This window comes from Xenopus tropicalis, chromosome 8, assembly GCF_000004195.4.
Source record: "Xenopus tropicalis strain Nigerian chromosome 8, UCB_Xtro_10.0, whole genome shotgun sequence".
In the NCBI taxonomy this organism is placed as follows: domain Eukaryota; kingdom Metazoa; phylum Chordata; class Amphibia; order Anura; family Pipidae; genus Xenopus; species Xenopus tropicalis.
Genome location: NC_030684.2, coordinates 14,366,546 through 14,387,888, shown reverse-complemented (window position 1 = coordinate 14,387,888; position 21,343 = coordinate 14,366,546). Strand labels below are relative to the sequence as shown.

Here is a 21,343-nt window from a genome sequence, read left to right as displayed (position 1 = left end):
ACCAATGTACTAGGGGGGGCACTGCTGGCTACCAACTTACTAGGGGGGGCACTGCTGGCTACCAATGTACTAGGGGGGGCACTGCTGGCTACCAATGTACTAGGGGGGGCACTGCTGGCTACCAATGTATTAGGGAGGGCCCTGCTGGCTACCAATGTACTGGGGGGCCCTGCTGGCTACCAGTGTACTAGGGGGGCCCTGCTGCCTACCAATGTCTCATATCTGTGAGTCCTTTGTATTTGTGGGAGGGGGGCCCAGAAATTTTTTTTGTGAGGGGCCCCGTGATTTCTGATGGCGGCCCTGTGCACGGGGGTATAGTAGCAGGGAGGAGGGGCTTCATACTCTTCTTCCTCTCTAGTGTCCTGCCTCCTGCTGGTAGATACTATACCCCATGGTCCCCATGGTCCCTGTGTCCCACAGACGCCCTGAGAGAAAAGGATTTAATGGTGAGTATCACAAAATCTCCTTTTACTTTTTGTTCAGCCACTCCCGAGTCATCTGGTTGCTAGGGTTTACATTACCCAATTAGCAACCAGGAAGTGGTTTGAGTGAGAGACTGGTATATGAATAGGAGAGGGCCTGAATAAAGAAATAACAATAACAACTAGAAATGGAAGTTTGAGAACAAACTTTATGTTGGGTTAAAAAACGTGAAGTCACTAAAGGAAATTTGATCTGTTGGCTCCGCCCACTGTTTCTAACCTTGGACCACAGTTCTATAGTAAAAACCACTGTGCAAAGTTTGGGGACCCTGGTTTTAATACTGTCTGAATGGCAGCAATTTAAATTTCCCCACTGAAAGTCAACAAGTGACATCTGATTGGCAGTTAGTGGCTCCGCCCACTTTTTCTAACCTGGAATTGTACTTACCCAGTGACTAACTCTGCAAACTTTGCATTAACTCTGCAGAGTCTGGGGACCCCGGTGTTATTACTGTGAGAATGGCAGCAGGTTGGATTTTCGCCAAGTCAGTACGTAAAATCTAATTGGCTGTTCACAGTTCCGCCCACTTTTGGGCATCTAACAATCATCATATTTTCATTCAGGCTGGCCCCATGACTATGTGATCCAAGTTTGGGGACTGTAGCCTCAGAGCTGTAAGATTGGCCGCAGTTTAAATTTTCCCATTAAAGTCAATGGGTTATATTTGATTGGCTGTTGTTGGCCCCTCCCCCTTTGGGATCCAGCAATTGTCGCTGTTTCATTCTTCATTTCACTCTTCCCTGTCAAAGTCAATGGAAAATTGGGGTGTTCGGAGCAGCGCCACAAAAAGACGGGGGGAATCGCTTAGAAAAGCACAAGCAGCCTGCTCTGCTATAGGGCGAAGAAGTGTGGGGAGTCTGGGTGTTGTACCCCTAAAGCTGTAGGTGGAGTAGCGTTTAGAAAATGGGGGGCGCTAAGAATAAGAAGAAAAAGCGGAAGAATAAGCTGAAGTCGAAGAACAGTATGATGGGTTTTTCAAATCAACACAATTAAAAGTAGCCTCGCGGAGAAATAGTTTCTTGGCTGCCGGGGTCAGTGACCCCCATTTGACTGTGGAAAGAGTCAGAAGAAGAAAGCAAATAATTAAAAACCGCTTTGTTCGCTTTTATAAAAATGTGACTGGTTATCTCCCCTAGTCCTCCTGTAGTGTTACAGTTACCCAACATCTGTTTGTGAGATTAATATCCAATGTTATTCTTATACCAGGAACGTTCAGATAAGGTGGCCAAGCGGCTGCAATTGATGGCGCAGAGATACGAGGCTCTGGAGAAAAGGCGCAACATGGAGGTAGAGGGCTATAAGACTGACATCAAGCTGCTGAGACTGCGGTTAAAGGATGTAGAGAAGCAACTATTCAAGGTGAGTCTGGGATAGACCGACGGCAAGATTTTCTGTTGCACGCATCTCATTGCCTTATACGAAAGCATATCTATATACAGAAACAAGATGGCAGAGAATAAATATTAAGTGTCACCTTAACCAAACAGGGGAAAACACACAGGCTGGTATTTTCTAGTACAATCTAGTAGAAGAGATGGCTATTCTGAGACAATTTGCAATTGGTCTTTTTTTTTTTATTTGTGGATTTTACTTAGCTTTTGTTCAGTAGCTTTCCAATTCGAAATTTCAGCAGCTGTCTGGTTGCTTGGGTTCAAATTAGTCTAGCAACCAGTCAGCGCTTTGAATAAGAGACTTGAACATGAGTAGGAGAGCACCTGAATAGAACGATAAGTAATAAAAAAGGACAATAAAACTGTAGCCTCACAGAGCAGTAGTTTATGGGCTGCCGGGGTCAGTGACCCCCATTTAGAGCCAGACGAAGAATGCAAATGATTAAAAAAAAAAAACTATGAAAAAAATGAAGACTAATTAAAAATTGACCATTCTATAACATACTTGAAGGTAAAAACCCATTATCCAGAATGCTCGGAACCAAGGGTATTCTGGGTATGGGGTCTTTCCGTAATTTGGACCTCCATACCTTAAGTCTACTGTTATAATTATCCTTTCTTTAATATATTTGTGTAAGTACTATGGTCAGCAAACACCACTCACCAAGGTGATATTTTAAGTATATTTAATGTGTGGAAAAGAGTTACAGAAGTTACATACAAATTACCAATGATTAAGCCAGTCACAAACAATATTGACAGCTTCCCAATACAATACAAAGTATGTATGTATTAATTTAAAATAGTAACAATGTATGCATATGTGTTAGAGTGAATTGAGAGCGTGTGTGTGTGTAAGGGTGTGTGTGTCTGTATATCTGTGAGACCAGCCTTTTGTTGCGGATATATATCCTTGTTGGAAAATCCTCCCCCACTGTATTACCCCTAAGACCATATGTTTCCTGTCAATCACATTCCAGACTTAAGGAACAATGGTATATTTGAGGGATACTGTGAATTGTCGTCAGTGTGCACATTTGAACCATGTTAGCCCATTCAGGCCTGGGATTCAACTTATTTTCCAATACCCAATATTTAACATTTCCCCCTTTGCACACTGACTTGACAAGAACATAATATTTGTACACAAACTGGAAAAGAACTTTGAAGAGAGAGTCCTTGAAAACCCAGTCTACAAATTTCCAGGAATTCTTTGCAATATGCCAAATGTTCATTGTACAAATGACAACTTATGTAATATTATGTAATGAGATGGTAAACAGTGATAATTTAGAAGAATTAAAATAATCTATTATCTATAGGCGGTTCCATCCTCTGCTCATCCATTCACGGTTTCCTGGTTTGACTTTACATTACAGTCTTTGATCATAGCCCTGTGTTTCACTGCAATTGAAACTGTAACTGCCACTGCACTGCCAATTAATTTCTTACCACACCTCTCATGGTCTTGCATTAAAATGTGTCAGCAAACATCAAAAGTGGCAAATGAAAGTACGGTACTCAATTATGGGAGTCAGTTATACCAAGTTACAGTCTCTGGCATTCCTTGTTACATTCTGTTACTCCATATCCATCAAACATTTCCCCTGTGAATGAATCCAGATGGGCTCCCTGTAGCTTGGGTAAATCCCCGGCATCCTGCAACCCTTTGTCCTGTAGGGCCCAATGGATTTAAGCCTTGGCTCTTATAGCAGATCAGCCACTAAGCACCTGTATAGAATCAGGGAGTTGTACCAGTACCGGCATCACCAATGCCCCTCTGGGGTTCTTGGCATTTTTGCAGCCATAACATAGGCCGTACCCAATGAAAGGATGGTGGGACTTGAATAAGCAGTAATAACACAGTCTTTAGCAGGATCTTAGAAAAACAGTCTGTTAGAGACTGAACCAGACACAGACAGAATCAGGAGGAATGAGTCTCTTTGTGAACAGTTCATAAAGTTCAGAATCAAATAATTTCTCCGGTAACCCTTATGAATGTTATCTTTCAAGTATAATTTCACCCTGAGTCACAGTCTGTGTTGCAAATCACTTCACACCAAAACCAGCACTTCTCTTCAAAGGATGTTGTTCCTCTTCTGTTGTTTTGCAGAGTCTTGTCCAGCGCGGCCTATAGCTACTGCTAAACTGCACATTTATACTAATCTAAAATTCTATCACTGTATTACCATGCCATTCTCATGAATATGATGTTATGCATTTCATTATTAATAATGTCCTTCCTATTGAAAATCATAAATATCTTATGAAAATGCAAGGCAAACATAAATGGGAAAAAATTATAAATAAAAATGAAAACATGTAAAAATGATGCCTTCTTCCCAGTTCTTAACAAACATGTGTTTTAGGCATAGACATAAAAATCATTATTGTCCACTTACATTACTTTAATCTTTTAAAATGTTGTAAGTAATAACTATTTCCCTGGTCCCAACATAATTGCATATTAAGGAAAACACTCTTAAACTATATAATCTGTTATCTATCCCATGATGTTGTTATCCATGTGATACTTTTCCCCATGATCAACACATTTAATATTTCCTATGAAATATAAAAGTAATATTTCAGCAGCTGATGTTATTCAGATGTTTCTTCTCATCCAGATAAGTGTCTAAGATGTATTCCCTGTACAATGAAATGTTAAATCCCCAACTTTGCTTTATTTTGCTGAGCCGGCCCATTAGCCATGACACACTTTACTCTTATTTATACAAATAATGATACCACATATACATGTTGTTAAAACAAGAATGAGTTCTTTGTTCTTTGCTTTGGAAAGTATTTGTCACTGGAGCCTTATGGTCTTACCATTTTCATTAGTGTTAATATAACTATTGAGGAAAAATAGAATCAAAATCCTAACACATACACTTTATACCCTGTATTGACTATATCATATATAGATCAGTAGTATGTGTGTATAGTATGGAACCACATGTGACCCCATGCCATAGGATACCAAAACCCATCTGTTTGAAAGACCCTTAAAAACCAAGGTTCTCAACCAATTTAACCAGACTCCATGTTAAAACAAATAAACATAGTCAAAAAGACCATTATTTGAGACCTTAAAAAACATAATCCTATCCATCCCAGCAGTTGCCTCATGCCTTAATAATTCCTGCCTGCATTAAAGTTGGTCATCATTCTTACATCATATCTTAATATGTGGTCCATAGTAACATTTCTATAATGACATCTTCTTTCATAGATTTAGAAATAGTATCTAGATAACATTTCTTATTTATATTAATGTTAGTTAACCTCTTGCAATAATGCTCCTCTCTACTGGAAACCAGTTCAATAGTTTGACTAATATCATACAGGTTAAACTAATTAACCTTTGCAATCTAAACTTTGATGGACATTATATTTTACATTACACGTATAAAAAAATTAACACTGAGTATGACTTTATACCTCCAAACAAACCTAAAACATATGTATATACAGTTGATGATCTTGCAAGAAAAAAAAAAAAAAAAAAATATTGGATCCATAATCATAACTTAGTTATTAAACCATAGTTATTAAACATATACATCTTATAATCATCTTTGATAGGTTTAAACATTTCATCACATAACTGGCCAGGTCATATGATTATCCAAACTATCAAAGGTCCATAAGCTGTATATAGAGTACTCTTCCAACATATTCATAATTTGAATGGTTTAAAATGTACATTACCAATAATAATTTATAAAAAAAAACAATTTATTAACCTGCGCAGGACTTTAGTATGTGCACCTTTACATTTCAAATTTAAACACATAAAAACTACTTGGATCAAGTACAGTGTAGTTAGCAGAGAGCAGATTAATCAATGTTAATTAGGATTTTCCTGTATTGGAACCATGCAATCATGCTCCTGTTAGTCACTACAAACAAACATATAACAAACTTATGAGACAAAGGATTAACAGACAGTCCTTAAAAATATTCCTTAAACAATGTCACATAAAACCACACTGCATGCATTGTCTGTCCATGGACTACCAGAAGACAACACATTCCTTTATTATCCTTGGTCTGTTCAGTAGAGGAAGAAACCCATCTGAAAAATCACAAAAACTTGGCAAATTTCACAATTAGTTAAACAATATATAAGTTAGTATGCTTTCATTTTACTAGTTTACAAGGTCCTAACATTCTTTACACCTTCAGTAATTTCATCTGTTTAACTTTTACTCTCCTTATGTATCACTCAGGGCCTAAGCCTACTTTTTACTCTCTGTGAAATCCCCCTGGCAGATGTTAGTGTATTCAAGCTTTCTAGCTCCCATATCAAATTTCCCATCTTTCCCTGTTACCCTTTATCTAAATACAAACCAAAAATTGGGTTGTACTAATGCAATTATAGATTAGAAATGTATTTACTCTCTTGTTCCTGTACTTATTTGGTAAAGGTTTGTGAAATAATTCCCTTATTGGGAAATATGCCAAAATTTCCTATAATAATAATTTCCCTCCGTTTATGAAACAATTTACATGGAAATACAATGCAATCTTCACAAAATAAGCTTTGTTTAACTGTCCCCAACTTTTATACAGTAGAAGTATGCTCATTATATGAACACAATACCTATGACTGAGCAATTCTACACATCACTCCCTGGTGTAACCTGAATGTTACCAGTGTGCCCCTTGGAACCAAAGTCTGCTATAATAAGGCCCCTGTATGAATGGGAATGACTGTATGGCATTCTGGAGAACCAGATGAAACAACACAATGAAGACAGAGGATGTACACACAAAAGGGTTCCCAGGGCCTGAGTTAGGGGCCCCAACAGCTGAAAAAACAAAGGGAAACTAGACAAAGTCTTAAGAATTTATGGACCCCCACATCCGTCAAAAATCATGCTCCATGCCTACCTTCCACCTCTGAATCCACAATGTGCCTACCATATACCCTATATTATATGTTTCAAGACTATCCAGCCCCATAATGTCAATCAATCACTGGGCATATGCTTCTTCAAATCACCTCGGATTTTGTTAGAGACAATATCTTTCTAACATATTAATCAGTGGAAACACAATATTCTCCTGGTTCTAGTAAAACAGACTAGAAAAACATATCACTCTGGCATGGGGGTTGGTACAATATTCCTGAGAGCCTTGTTTAAATAGGAAAACAGTGCTGATACCTTTTAACTACACTGAATCTTAAAAATCCTCCAAAATAATTTTCAACCTAGTCATTCACCCAGCCTTAGAAATCTGAACCAATCAACACCAAACCTCCTTTATTTGATCATCATAAGCCAACTTTGAATAATAGATTAATAAATTCTGCTCCACAACTTTTGGGTGAGATCATTCTATTTCCTTTAATATTCCCTGTCTCCCTTATACCCATTATAATATCTGGGCTGCATAATCTCAAGAATAATTTCCTGACATTTAGGCTACAGACAGTATATGGCTTCAAAACCCATATTGCATACAGAGACACTTTATGCTACAAATAACAATACAATTCTGATGTTTATGATTCCACTGCCAAAATTGCTTTTCAACAAACCTAACTTGGCATTTGGCTAAATAGGGGGTTATAATTTGCAGAAATTCTACAGTATAAATCATTTTATACACATATTAAACTTTCTTGCTTCTGAAGGTTCAATGAAAAAAACATTACAATCACAATAACACTGCTACATATTTCCATGTAAAAGTTTTTCTCAATTGGTATGCCCAATTATATTCATTTACACAATGTTTATAAACCTTTAAGAAATAAGTACTAACATTTCTTTATCACTAACCCTATAATGTGCATATTCCTTTTCTCAGTAACAATGAGTAACTCCTTTTCTCTTCAGTCCTGAGTCTTTTATACCGACAGACTGTTCTATTCATGGACCCTGGGAGCGGCCATTCTGTGCATCAGGTTCCCTTGCCTGTGTAACAGCACAGACCTGAGCTTGCTCTTGCCTCATTTCAGAATCGTTATCATTTTTAATTTGCTTTTTGATTAATTTACGTCTCTTAAAGCACTTTTTGAAAAAATGATTTGGTCGTTTGCAAAAATGGCAAAAATATTCTCTTATTTTTGCTTTATGGGATTGGCATATTTCCCTTATCACGTGACTGTTTGAGGGGCTTGAGTTCTGCAATACAAGCTGTCTCCTGTACTTATCTATATGTGATGCTGCTTTCTGAAGTGTATCAAGACTGCAAGCAAAAATATTAGCACCAGGACCTAGATATTTAAACTTGTTTACAAAGCTTTAATCATTTGCTGTGTAACTTGATCTTCTCCAATACCCATAACCAGCCTGTAAACTTTGCTCAAACAAAACCAGAAATGTAAAGGGGTCATCATCTATAGAGGTCTCTAGATTATTAAGCACCTCTATATCAAGCATATTCTCACCATTAATTATATAATTAAGCATTAATAGCCTGTCCCTTCTTGTGCCGTGTATTAGATTCCCATCTGTATCAGTGCCGGAGCACTCACAGGTATTAATAACCTCTGGGAAATACGTGCTGGCACCCACAGTTTGAACACTTTATTCTTCTGTTCTTCACTTAACTCATATCTCGCTATATGAGACTCGAACAGATCACAATTCATTAAAACACTCTTATTTGCATTAAAATGTGGAATGTTTTTCACAATTTTTAAAAGTTGTTATTAACTTTTAACTGCAGTTTTGCCCTGTCATAATCTAATTCTGGATCACTGAGATCCGGAATAAACATAGATCTCTGTTCTTTTGTAATAACCGAAAACCTGGTTATTCCTTTGCAAAACTGATTCTACTGCTGCCAATCTCAGTTCATGCTGAGCAATCCCCTTAGCCAGACAGTCAGTACTAACTGTGTCACATTCAACTTTTTCCTCACCAGAATGAGAATTAGTCTTTCCTACATCAGTTCCTTCCTACCTGAGGCACATCAACATATTAAATGTTTTCACCATTAACATAACATTGTTAATTTTGTGCTTCATCTTAGAAAATGACATTCCTTCTTCTAACTTAACATTTGCCTCCACACATTGACTATACATATCTGACCATATCTCTGCATCAGACATAATGCTATGAGGGATTTTAAACTCAAATTTGCTTTTCCTAGCCAAATTATCAAGAAAATCCATACTCACCGGAAAGCAGATATTCCTCCTGCGCCCGCTATTAATACTTACACAAGTACTTCTAGGTTCTTTTACTCATATAGACATCTGGAAGCTTCAGTTCAGCTACACCCTTCTGTCCCCCTTTGAAGCTGACAGAGTGTGTATATGTGTAATGCCCAGGGGCTATATTTTGGTTGGGACTCGCCATCTGTTATAATTATCCTTTCTTTAATATATTTGTGTAAGTACTATGGTCAGCAAACACCACTCACCAAGGTGATATTTTAAGTATATTTAATGTGTGGAAAAGAGTACAGAAGTTACATACAAATTACCAATGATTAAGCCAGTCACAAACAATATTGACAGCTTCCCAATACAATACAAAGTATGTATGTATTAATTTTAAAATAGTAACAATGTATGCATATGTGTTAGAGTGAATTGAGAGCGTGTGTGTGTGTAAGGGTGTGTGTGTCTGTATATCTGTGAGACCAGCCTTTTGTTGCGGATATATATCCTTGTTGGAAAATCCTCCCCCACTGTATTACCCCTAAGGACCATATGTTTCCTGTCAATCACATTCCAGACTTAAGGAACAATGGTATATTTGAGGGATACTGTGAATTGTCGTCAGTGTGCACATTTGAACCATTGTTAGCCCATTCAGGCCTGGGATTCAACTTATTTTCCAATACCCCAATATTTAACATCTACTAAAAAATCAATTAACATTAATTAAACCCAATAGGGCTGTTCTGCCCCCAATAAGGGGTAATTATATCTTAGTTGGGATCAAGTACAGGTACTGTTTTATTATTACAGAGAAAAGGGAATCATTTAACCATTAAATAAAACCCAATAGGGCTGTTCTGCCCCCAATAAGGGGTAATTATATCTTAGTTGGGATCAAGTACAGGTACTGTTTTATTATTACAGAGAAAAGGGAATCATTTAACCATTAAATAAACCCAATAGGGCTGTTCTGCCCCCAATAAGGGGGTAATTATATCTTAGTTGGGATCAAGTACAGGTATGTTTTATTATTACAGAGAAAAGGAATCATTTAACCATTAAATAAACCCAATAGGGCTGTTCTGCCCCAATAAGGGGTAATTATCTCTTATTTGGGATCAAGTACAGGTACTGTTTTATTATTACAGATAAAAAGAAAATCAGGTTTAAAATGGAGTCTATGGGAGACGGCATTCTGTAATTCAGAGCTTTCTGGATAACGGGTTTCCAGATAAGTGATCCCATACCTGTAATTTGATATTTGGAGCAGCAGTTACATTTTCTAGCCAGTAGGGGGAGCTTAAAATTCATAACACTACTATTGCTGTACTAGAGGATTAAACACACACAGTGAGACGGCTCATAACCAAACTAAGAAGGAACCCCTATGGGTAAGGGCCCTGTGGGGGTGAGAGGAGATGTGAATTAATCTTGCTCTCCTCTTTTTGCTCTCCTCTCAGGTGACGCTGAACATCGGGCCAGACCAAGATCTTGCTATTCTGGATGCAGTGCGGCAAGGCAACAAAAAGACACAAAAATTTCAAGGGGAACTGAGCCTGGAGAATGAACTGAGAATCGGATAGAGCACAAGGGAGACTGACGGAGCTGCCACACTAAACAAGGAGCCACAGATAAAGGTCTACCCTGGCTCTACCTCTAGGATTATATAGTGTGTTCGGCCCAGGAAGGAAGAATATTGGTGGCCATACACGTTGCCAAGCGAGCTGATCTTCTCCCGGTATCCCCACCTACGGGTGGGTTATATCGGGCGAATTCAGGCTTATTAGAACAAGGGATATTAGAACAACGGATCAAGTACAGTACCTGTACTTGATCCCAACTAAGATATAATTACCCCTTATTGGGGGCAGAACAGCCCTATTGGGTTTATTTAATGGTTAAATGATTCCCTTTTCTCTGTAATAATAAAACAGTACCTGTACTTGATCCCAACTAAGATATAATTACCCCTTATTGGGGGCAGAACAGCCCTATTGGGTTTAAATGATGTTTAAATTATTTTTTTAGTAAATTTAATGTATGGAGATCCGAATTACAGAAAAGATCCCTTTTCCGAAAAAAGCCCCAGGTCCTGAGCATTCTGGATAACAGGTCCTATACCTGTGCTTAGCTTTTTGTACAGCAGCTCTCCAGTTTGGAACCTTAGCTATCTTGTTGCCAGGGCCTTTTTACCTTAGCAACTAGGCAGTGATTTAAATGAGAAACAGGAATATGAATAGGAGAGGGTCTGAATAGAAGGATAAAAATAAAGTTCACAGAGCAATAGTTTTTTGTTTTGTTTTTTATCTACTGGGTCAGTGACCCCCATTTAAAAGCTTGAAAGAATCAGAAGAGGAAGGCAAATAATTCAAAAACTAAACTCTGGCTGGAAATGCTGTATTTTATGTACTGAACTCCCTGTACCAGCCCAGAGAGTCAGCAGCCCTATAAACTAATGATCCTGGCCTTTAACTTTGTCCACAGCAGGTCTGTGTGTCAGTGGCACTGCACATGCTCAGTGGGCTCTAGGCTGCTGTTGTGCAGATATTTACCTTTATATTGTGAGTTGGTCCCTAAGGTAAGTGTAGTGGAGATCACACAAAACTGTTCCTGTGAGACCGAGCTAGTTAATGATAGGGGTTTAAATTGCTTAATGCTGAATTTACACAATTTTGTTTTCAATCATGAAGGCCTGTGAATGTGTTACTTCAATTGTTATGATTATCCTCATTATCTTGTCTTTGTCCAAGTTGCTCTTGGCCTTGATTATCTCAGCTAATATTCAAGGCTAAGAGATCATAATAAAGCTTCAGCAGCTAATTAAATAATTTCTGTATTTCTACTAATAATTGCAATGTACCCACCCATGATACGTAAGCATAATGGGATGTGTTTTTCTATCTACTATATAAGTAATATCAAAACAAAATAAAGTCGTACTTGTTTGCAATACACATACTGGTTGTATCGTTTGTACAAGTTCCCTGATCAACGCACATGCGCAGACGATATCAGATGTTTCGCCGACGCACAGATTAAATCGAACCGGTTCGTGACTGCTTAGATATAGTGCAGAGAAGCACAGACGGAGTTAAAACATTAACCCTTACACAGACAGTCACTATTTATTGGGCTGGGGGGGCTGTTTGTGCATCTGGGTACTGGGAATTCCAGGGGGGCTGTAAGGTGCCACAGACAGTCCCTATTTATTGGGCTGGGGGGGGCTGTTTATTCCTCTGGGTACTGGGAATGCCAGGGGGCTGGTAGGTGCCACAGACAGTCACTATTTATTGGGCTGGGGGGGCTGTTTGTGCCTCTGGGTACTGGGAATGCCAGGGGGCTGGTAGGTGCCACAGACAGTCACTATTTATTGGGCTGGGGGGGCTGTTTGTGCCTCTGGGTACTGGGAATGCCAGGGGGCTGTAAGGTGCCACAGACAATCACTATTTTTGGGCTGGGGGGGCTGTTTGTGCCTCTGGGTACTGGGAATGCCAGGGGGGTGGAAGGTGCCACAGACAGTCACTATTTATTGGGCTGGGGGGCTTTTTCTGCCTCTGGGTACTGGGAATGCCAGGGGGTGGAAGGTGCCACAGACAGTCACTATTTATTGGGCTGGGGGGCTTTTCTGCCTCTGGGTACTGGGAATGCCAGGGGGGCTGTAAGGTGCCACAGACACTAACTATTTATTGGGCTGGGGGGGGCTTTTGTGCCTCTGGGTACTGGAATGCCAGGGGGGCTTTAAGGTGCCACAGACAGTCACTATTTATTGGGCTGGGGGGGCTGTTTTTTCCTCTGGGTACTGGGAATGCCAGGGGGGTGGAAGGTGCCACAGACAGTCACTATTTATTGGGCTGGGGGGGGGGGCTGTTTGTTCCTCTGGGTACTGGGAATGCCAGGGGGGCTGTAAGGTTCCACAGACAGTCCCTATTTATTGGGCTGGGGGGCTGTTTATTCCTCTGGGTACTGGGAATGCCAGGGGGCTGGTAGGTGCCACAGACAGTCCCTATTTATTGGGCTGGGGGGGCTGTTTATTCCTCTGGGTACTGGGAATGCCAGGGGCTGGTAGGTGCCACAGACAGTCACTATTTATTGGGCTGGGGGGGGCTGTTTTGCCTCTGGGTACTGGGAATGCCAGGGGGGCTGTAAGGTGCCACAGACAGTCACTATTTATTGGGCTGGGGGGGCTGTTTGTGCCTCTGGGTACTGGGAATGCCAGGGGGGCTGTAAGGTGCCACAGACAATCACTATTTTTTGGGCTGGGGGGGCTGTTTGTGCCTCTGGGTACTGGGAATGCCAGGGGGTGGAAGGTGCCACAGACAGTCACAATTTATTGGGCTGGGGGGCTTTTCTGCCTCTGGGTACTGGGAATGCCAGGGGGGTGGAAGGTGCCACAGACAGTCACTATTTATTGGGCTGGGGGGCTTTTTCTGCCTCTGGGTAAGGGTGTGGTGTGTCTGTATATCTGTGAGACCAGCCTTTTGTTGCGGATATATATCCTTGTTGGAAAATCCTCCCCACTGTATTACCCCTAAGACCATATGTTTCCTGTCAATCACATTCCAGACTTAAGGAACAATGGTATATTGAGGGATACTGTGAATTGTCGTCAGTGTGCACATTTGAACCATGTTGCCCATTCAGGCCTGGGATTCAACTTATTTTCCAATACCCAATATTTAACATTTCCCCCTTTGCACACTGACTTGACAAACATAATATTTGTACACAAACTGGAAAAGAACTTTGAAGAGAGAGTCCTTGAAAACCCAGTCTACAAATTTCCAGGAATTCTTTGCAATATCCCAATGTTCATTGTACAAATGACAACTTATGTAATATTATGTAATGAGATGGTAAACAGTGATAATTTAGAAGATTAAAAATAATCTATTATCTATAGGCGGTTCCATCCTCTGCTCATCCATTCACGGTTTCCTGGTTTGACTTTACATTACAGTCTTTGATCATAGCCCTGTGTTTCACTGCAATTGAAACTGTAACTGCCACTGCCTGCCAATTAATTTCTTACCACACCTCTCATGGTTTGCATTAAAATGTGTCAGCAAATCAAAAGTGGCAAATGAAAGTACGGTACTCAATTATGGGAGTCAGTTATACCAAAGTTACAGTCTCTGGCATTCCTTGTTACATTCTGTTACTCCATATCCATCAAACATTTCCCCTGTGAATGAATCCAGATGGGCTCCCTGTAGCTTGGGTAAATCCCGCGGCACTCCTGCAACCCTTTGTCCTGTAGGGCCCAATGGATTTAAGCCTTGGCTCTTATAGCAGATCAGCCACTAAGCACCTGTATAGAATCAGGGAGTTGTACAGTACCGGCATCACCAATGCCCCTCTGGGGTTCTTGGCATTTTTGCAGCCATAACATAGGCCGTACCCAATGAAAGGATGGTGGGACTTGAATAAGCAGTAATAACACAGTCTTTAGCAGGATCTTAGAAAAACAGTCTGTTAGAGACTGAACCAGACACAGACAGAATCAGGAGGAATGAGTCTCTTTGTGAACAGTTCATAAAGTTCAGAATCAAATAATTTCTCCGGTAACCCTTATGAATGTTATCTTTCAAGTATAATTTCACCCTGAGTCACAGTCTGTGTTGCAAATCACTTCACACCAAAACCAGCACTTCTCTTCAAAGGATGTTGTTCCTCTTCTGTGTTTTTGCAGAGTCTTGTCCAGCGCGGCCTATAGCTATGCTAAACTGCACATTTATACTAATCTAAAATTCTATCACTGTATTACCATGCCATTCTCATGAATATGATGTTATGCATTTCATTATTAATAATGTCCTTCCTATTGAAAATCATAAATATCTTATGAAATGCAGAGGCAAACATAAATGGGAAAAAATTATAAATAAAAATGAAAACATGTAAAAATGATGCCTTCTTCCCAGTTCTTAACAAACATGTGTTTTAGGCATAGACATAAAAATCATTATTGTCCACTTACATTACTTTAATCTTTTAAAATGTTGTAAGTAATAACTATTTCCCTGGTCCCAACATAATTGCATATTAAGGAAAACACTCTTAAACTATATAATCTGTTATCTATCCCATGATGTTGTTATCCATGTGATACTTTTCCCCATGATCAACACATTTAATATTTCCTATGAAATATAAAAGTAATATTTCAGCAGCTGATGTTATTCAGATGTTTCTTCTCATCCAGATAAGTGTCTAAGATGTATTCCTGTACAATGAAATGTTAAATCCCCAACTTTGCTTTATTTTGCTGAGCCGGCCCATTAGCCATGACACACTTTACTCTTATTTATACAAATAATGATACCACATATACATGTTGTTAAAACAAGAATGAGTTCTTTGTTCTTTGCTTTGGAAAGTATTTGTCACTGGAGCTTATGGTCTTACCATTTTCATTAGTGTTAATATAATATGAGGAAAAATAGAATCAAAATCCTAACACATACACTTTATACCCTGTATTGACTATATCATATATAGATCAGTAGTATGTGTGTATAGTATGGAACCACATGTGACCCCATGCCATAGGATACCAAAACCATCTGTTTGAAAGACCCTTAAACCAAGGTTCTCAACCAATTTAACCAGACTCCATGTTAAAACAATAAACATAGTCAAAAAGACCATTATTTGAGACCTTAAAAAACATAATCCTATCCATCCCAGCATTGCCTCATGCCTTAATAATTCCTGCCTGCATTAAAGTTGGTCCAATTCTTACATCATATCTTAATATGTGGTCCATAGTAACATTTCTATAATGACATCTTCTTTCATAGATTTAGAAATAGTATCTAGATAACATTTCTTATTTATATAATGTTAGTTAACCTCTTGCAATAATGCTCCTCTCTACTGGAAACCAGTTCAATATTTTGACTAATATCATACAGGTTAAACTAATTAACCTTTGCAATCTAAACTTTGATGGACATTATATTTACATTACACGTATAAAAAAATTAACACTGAGTATGACTTTATACCTCCAAACAAACCTAAAACATATGTATATACAGTTGATGATCTTGCAAGAAAAAAAAAAAAAAAAAAATATTGGATCCATAATCATAACTTAGTTATTAAACCATAGTTATTAAACATATACATCTTATAATCATCTTTGATAGGTTTAAACATTTCATCACATAACTGGCCAGGTCATATGATTATCCAAACTATCAAAGGTCCATAAGCTGTATATAGAGTACTCTTCCAACATATTCATAATTTGAATGGTTTAAAATGTACATTACCAATAATAATTTAATAAAAAAAAAACAATTTATTAACCTGCGCAGGACTTTAGTATGTGCACCTTTACATTTCAAATTTAAACACATAAAAACTACTTGGATCAAGTACAGTGTAGTTAGCAGAGAGCAGATTAATCAATGTTAATTAGGATTTTCCTGTATTGGAACCATGCAATCATGCTCCTGTTAGTCCACTACAAACAAAACATATAACAAACTTATGAGACAAAGGATTAACAGACAGTCCTTAAAAATATTCCTTAAACAATGTCACATAAAACCACACTGCATGCATTGTCTGTCCATGGACTACCAAGAAGACAACACATTCCTTTATTATCCTTGGTCTGTTCAGTAGAGGAAGAAACCCATCTGAAAAATCACAAAAACTTGGCAAATTTCACAATTAGTTAAACAATATATAAGTTAGTATGCTTTCATTTTACTAGTTTACAAGGTCCTAACATTCTTTACACCTTCAGTAATTTCATCTGTTTAACTTTTACTCTCCTTATGTATCACTCAGGGCCTAAGCCTACTTTTTACTCTCTGTGAAATCCCCTGGCAGATGTTAGTGTATTCAAGCTTTCTAGCTCCATATCAAATTTCCCATCTTTTCCTGTTACCCTTTATCTAAATACAAACCAAAAATTGGGTTGTACTAATGCAATTATAGATTAGAAATGTATTCTCTCTTGTTCCTGTACTTATTTGGTAAAGGTTTGTGAAATAATTCCCTTATTGGGAAATATGCCAAAATTTTCCTATAATAATAATTTCCCTCCGTTTATGAAACAATTTACATGGAAATACAATGCAATCTTCACAAAATAAGCTTTGTTTAACTGTCCCAAACTTTTATACAGTAGAAGTATGCTCATTATATGAACACAATACCTATGACTGAGCAATTCTACACATCACTCCCTGGTGTAACCTGAATGTTACCAGTGTGCCCTTGGAACCAAAGTCTGCTATAATAAGGCCCCTGTATGAATGGGAATGACTGTATGGCATTCTGGAGAACCAGATGAAACAACACAATGAAGACAGAGGATGTACACACAAAAGGGTTCCAGGGCCTGAGTTAGGGGCCCCAACAGCTGAAAAAACAAAGGGAAACTAGACAAAGTCTTAAGATTTATGGACCCCCACTCCGTCAAAAATCATGCTCCATGCCTACTTCCACCTCTGAATCCACAATGTGCCTACCATATACCCTATATTATATGTTTCAAGACTATCCAGCCCATAATGTCAATCAATCACTGGGCATATGCTTCTTCAAATCACCTCGGATTTTGTTAGAGCAATATCTTTCTAACATATTAATCAGTGGAAACACAATATTCTCCTGGTTCTAGTAAAACAGACTAGAAAAACATATCACTCTGGCATGGGGGTTGGTACAATATTCCTGAGAGCCTTGTTTAAATAGGAAAACAGTGCTGATACCTTTTAACTACACTGAATCTTAAAAATCCTCCAAAATAATTTTCAACCTAGTCATTCACCCAGCCTTAGAAATCTGAACCAATCACACCAAACCTCCTTTATTTGATCATCATAAGCCAACTTTGAATAATAGATTAATAAATTCTGCTCCACAACTTTTGGGTGAGACAATTCTATTTCCTTAATATTCCCTGTCTCCCTTATACCATTATAATCTGGGCTGCATAATCTCAAGAATAATTTCCTGACATTTAGGCTACAGACAGTATATGGCTTCAAAACCCATATTGCATACAGAGACACTTTATGCTACAAATAACAATACAATTCTGATGTTTATGATTCCACTGCCAAAATTGTTTTCAACAAACCTAACTTGGCATTTGCTAAATAGGGGGTTATAATTTGCAGAAATTCTACAGTATAAATCATTTTATACACATATTAAACTTCTTGCTTCTGAAGGTTCAATGAAAAAACATTACAATCACAATAACACTGCTACATATTTCCATGTAAAAGTTTTTCTCAATTGGTATGCCCAATTATATTCATTTACACAATGTTTATAAACCTTTAAGAAATAAGTACTAACATTTCTTTATCACTAACCCTATAATGTGCATATTCCTTTTCTCAGTAACAATGAGTAACTCCTTTTCTCTTCAGTCCTGAGTCTTTTATACCGACAGACTGTTCTATTCATGGGACCCTGGGAGCGGCCATTCTGTGCATCAGGTTCCCTTGCCTGTGTACAGCACAGACCTGAGCTTGCTCTTGCCTCATTTCAGAATCGTTATCATTTTTAATTTGCTTTTTGATTAATTTACGTCTCTTAAAGCACTTTTTGAAAAAATGATTTGGTCGTTTGCAAAAATGGCAAAAATATTCTCTTATTTTTGCTTTATGGGATTGGCATATTTCCTTATCACGTGACTGTTTGAGGGGCTTGAGTTCTGCAATACAAGCTGTCTCCTGTACTTATCTATATGTGATGCTGCTTTCTGAAGTGTATCAAGACTGCAAGCAAAAATATTAGCACCAGGACCTAGATATTTAAACTTGTTTACAAAAGCTTTAATCATTTGCTGTGAAACTTGATCTTCTCCAATACCCATAACCAGCCTGTAAACTTGCTCAAACAAACCAGAAATGTAAAGGGGTCATCATCTATAGAGGTCTCTAGATTATTAAGCACCTCTATATCAAGCATATTCTCACCATTAATTATATAATTAAGCATTAATAGCCTGTCCCTTCTTGTGCCGTGTATTAGATTCCATCTGTATCAGTGCCGGGAGCACTCACAGGTATTAATAACCTCTGGGAAATACGTGCTGGCACCCACAGTTTGAACACTTTATTCTTCTGTTCTTCACTTAACTCATATCTCGCTATATGAGACTCGAACAGATCACAATTCATTAAAACACTCTTATTTGCATTAAAATGTGGAATGTTTTTCACAATTTTTAAAAGTTGTTTATTAACTTTTAACTGCAGTTTTGCCCTGTCATAATCTAATTCTGGATCACTGAGATCCGGAATAAACATAGATCTCTGTTCTTTTGTAATAACCGAAACTGGTTATTCCTTTGCAAAACTGATTCTACTGCTGCCAATCTCAGTTCATGCTGAGCAATCCCCTTAGCCAGACAGTCAGTACTAACTGTGTCACATTCAACTTTTTCCACCAGAATGAGATAGTCTTCTACATCAGTTCCCTCCTACCTGAGCACATCAACATATTAAATGTTTTCACCATTAACATAACATTGTTAATTTTGTGCTTCATCTTAGAAAATGACATTCCTTCTTCTAACTTAACATTTGCCTCCACACATTGACTATACATATCTGACCATATCTCTGCATCAGACATAATGCTATGAGGGATTTTAAACTCAATTTGCTTTTCCTAGCCAAATTATCAAGAAAATCCATACTCACCGGAAAGCAGAATATTCCTCCTGCGCCCGCTATTAATACTTACACAAGTAACTTCTAGGTTCTTTTACTCATATAGACATCTGGAAGCTTCAGTTCAGCTACACCCTTCTGTCCCCCTTTGAAGCTGACAGAGTGTGTATATGTGTAATGCCCAGGGCTATATTTTGGTTGGACTCGCCATCTGTTATAATTATCCTTTCTTTAATATATTTGTGTAAGTACTATGGTCAGCAAACACCACTCACCAGGTGATATTTTAAGTATATTTAATGTGTGGAAAAGAGTTACAGAAGTTACATACAAATTACCAATGATTAAGCCAGTCACAAACAATATTGACAGCTTCCCAATACAATACAAAGTATGTATGTATTAATTTAAAATAGTAACAATGTATGCATATGTGTTAGAGTGAATTGAGAGCGTGTGTGTGTGTAAGGGTGTGTGTGTCTGTATATCTGTGAGACCAGCCTTTTGTTGCGGATATATATCCTTGTTGGAAAATCCTCCCCCACTGTATTACCCCTAAGACCATATGTTTCCTGTCAATCACATTCCAGACTTAAGGAACAATGGTATATTTGAGGGATACTGTGAATTGTCGTCAGTGTGCACATTTGAACCATGTTAGCCCATTCAGGCCTGGGATTCAACTTATTTTCCAATACCCAATATTTAACATCTACTAAAAAATCAATTAAACATTAATTAAACCAATAGGGCTGTTCTGCCCCCAATAAGGGGTAATTATATCTTAGTTGGGATCAAGTACAGGTACTGTTTTATTATTACAGAGAAAAGGGAATCATTTAACCATTAAATAAACCCAATAGGGCTGTTCTGCCCCCAATAAGGGGTAATTATATTTAGTTGGGATCAAGTACAGGTACTGTTTTATTATTACAGAGAAAAGGGAATCATTTAACCATTAAATAAACCCAATAGGGCTGTTCTGCCCCCAATAAGGGGTAATTATATCTTAGTTGGGATCAAGTACAGGTACTGTTTTATTATTACAGAGAAAAGGGAATCATTTAACCATTAAATAAACCCAATAGGGCTGTTCTGCCCAATAAGGGGTAATTATCTCTTAGTTGGGATCAAGTACAGGTACTGTTTAATTATTACAGATAAAAAGAAATATCAGGTTTAAAATGGAGTCTATGGGAGACGGCATTCTGTAATTCAGAGCTTTCTGGATAACGGGTTTCCAGATAAGTGATCCCATACCTGTAATTTGATATTTGGAGCAGCAGTTACATTTTCTAGCCAGTAGGGGGAGCTTAAAATTCATAACACTACTATTGCTGTACTAGAGGATTAAACACACACAGTGAGACGGCTCATAACCAAACTAAGAAGGAACCCTATGGGTAAGGGCCCTGTGGGGGTGAGAGGAGATGTGAATTAATCTTGCTCTCCTCTTTTTGCTCTCCTCTCAGGTGACGCTGAACATCGGGCCAACCAAGATCTTGCTATTCTGGATGCAGTGCGGCAAGGCAACAAAAAGACACAAAAATTTCAAGGGGAACTGAGCCTGGAGAATGAACTGAGAATCGGATAGAGCACAAGGGAGACTGACGGAGCTGCCACACTAAAAGGAGCCACAGATAAAGGTCTACCCTGGCTCTACCTCTAGGATTAATATAGTGTGT

General features: G+C 38.3%; 1 protein-coding gene across 2 annotated transcripts; it reads left to right on the top strand.

Annotated features, from left to right (window-relative positions):
• Nucleotides 1-816: 816 nt before the first annotated feature.
• LOC116406988 (coiled-coil domain-containing protein 77-like) lies at nt 817-21,152 on the top strand. 2 transcript variants are annotated; one of them, XM_031892321.1, is made up of 4 exons: nt 817-971; nt 1,690-1,842; nt 10,467-10,637; nt 21,131-21,152. In XM_031892321.1, the coding sequence occupies exons 1-3, from the start codon at nt 942-944 to the stop codon at nt 10,587-10,589; spliced, it is 306 nt and encodes a 101-aa protein (XP_031748181.1). In that variant the 5' UTR covers nt 817-941; the 3' UTR covers nt 10,590-10,637; nt 21,131-21,152. The 2 variants fall into 2 exon arrangements, with proteins under 2 accessions (XP_031748181.1, XP_031748180.1); XM_031892320.1 differs by lacking the exon at nt 21,131-21,152 and having other exon boundaries at nt 10,467-11,021.
• Nucleotides 21,153-21,343: the final 191 nt, after the last annotated feature.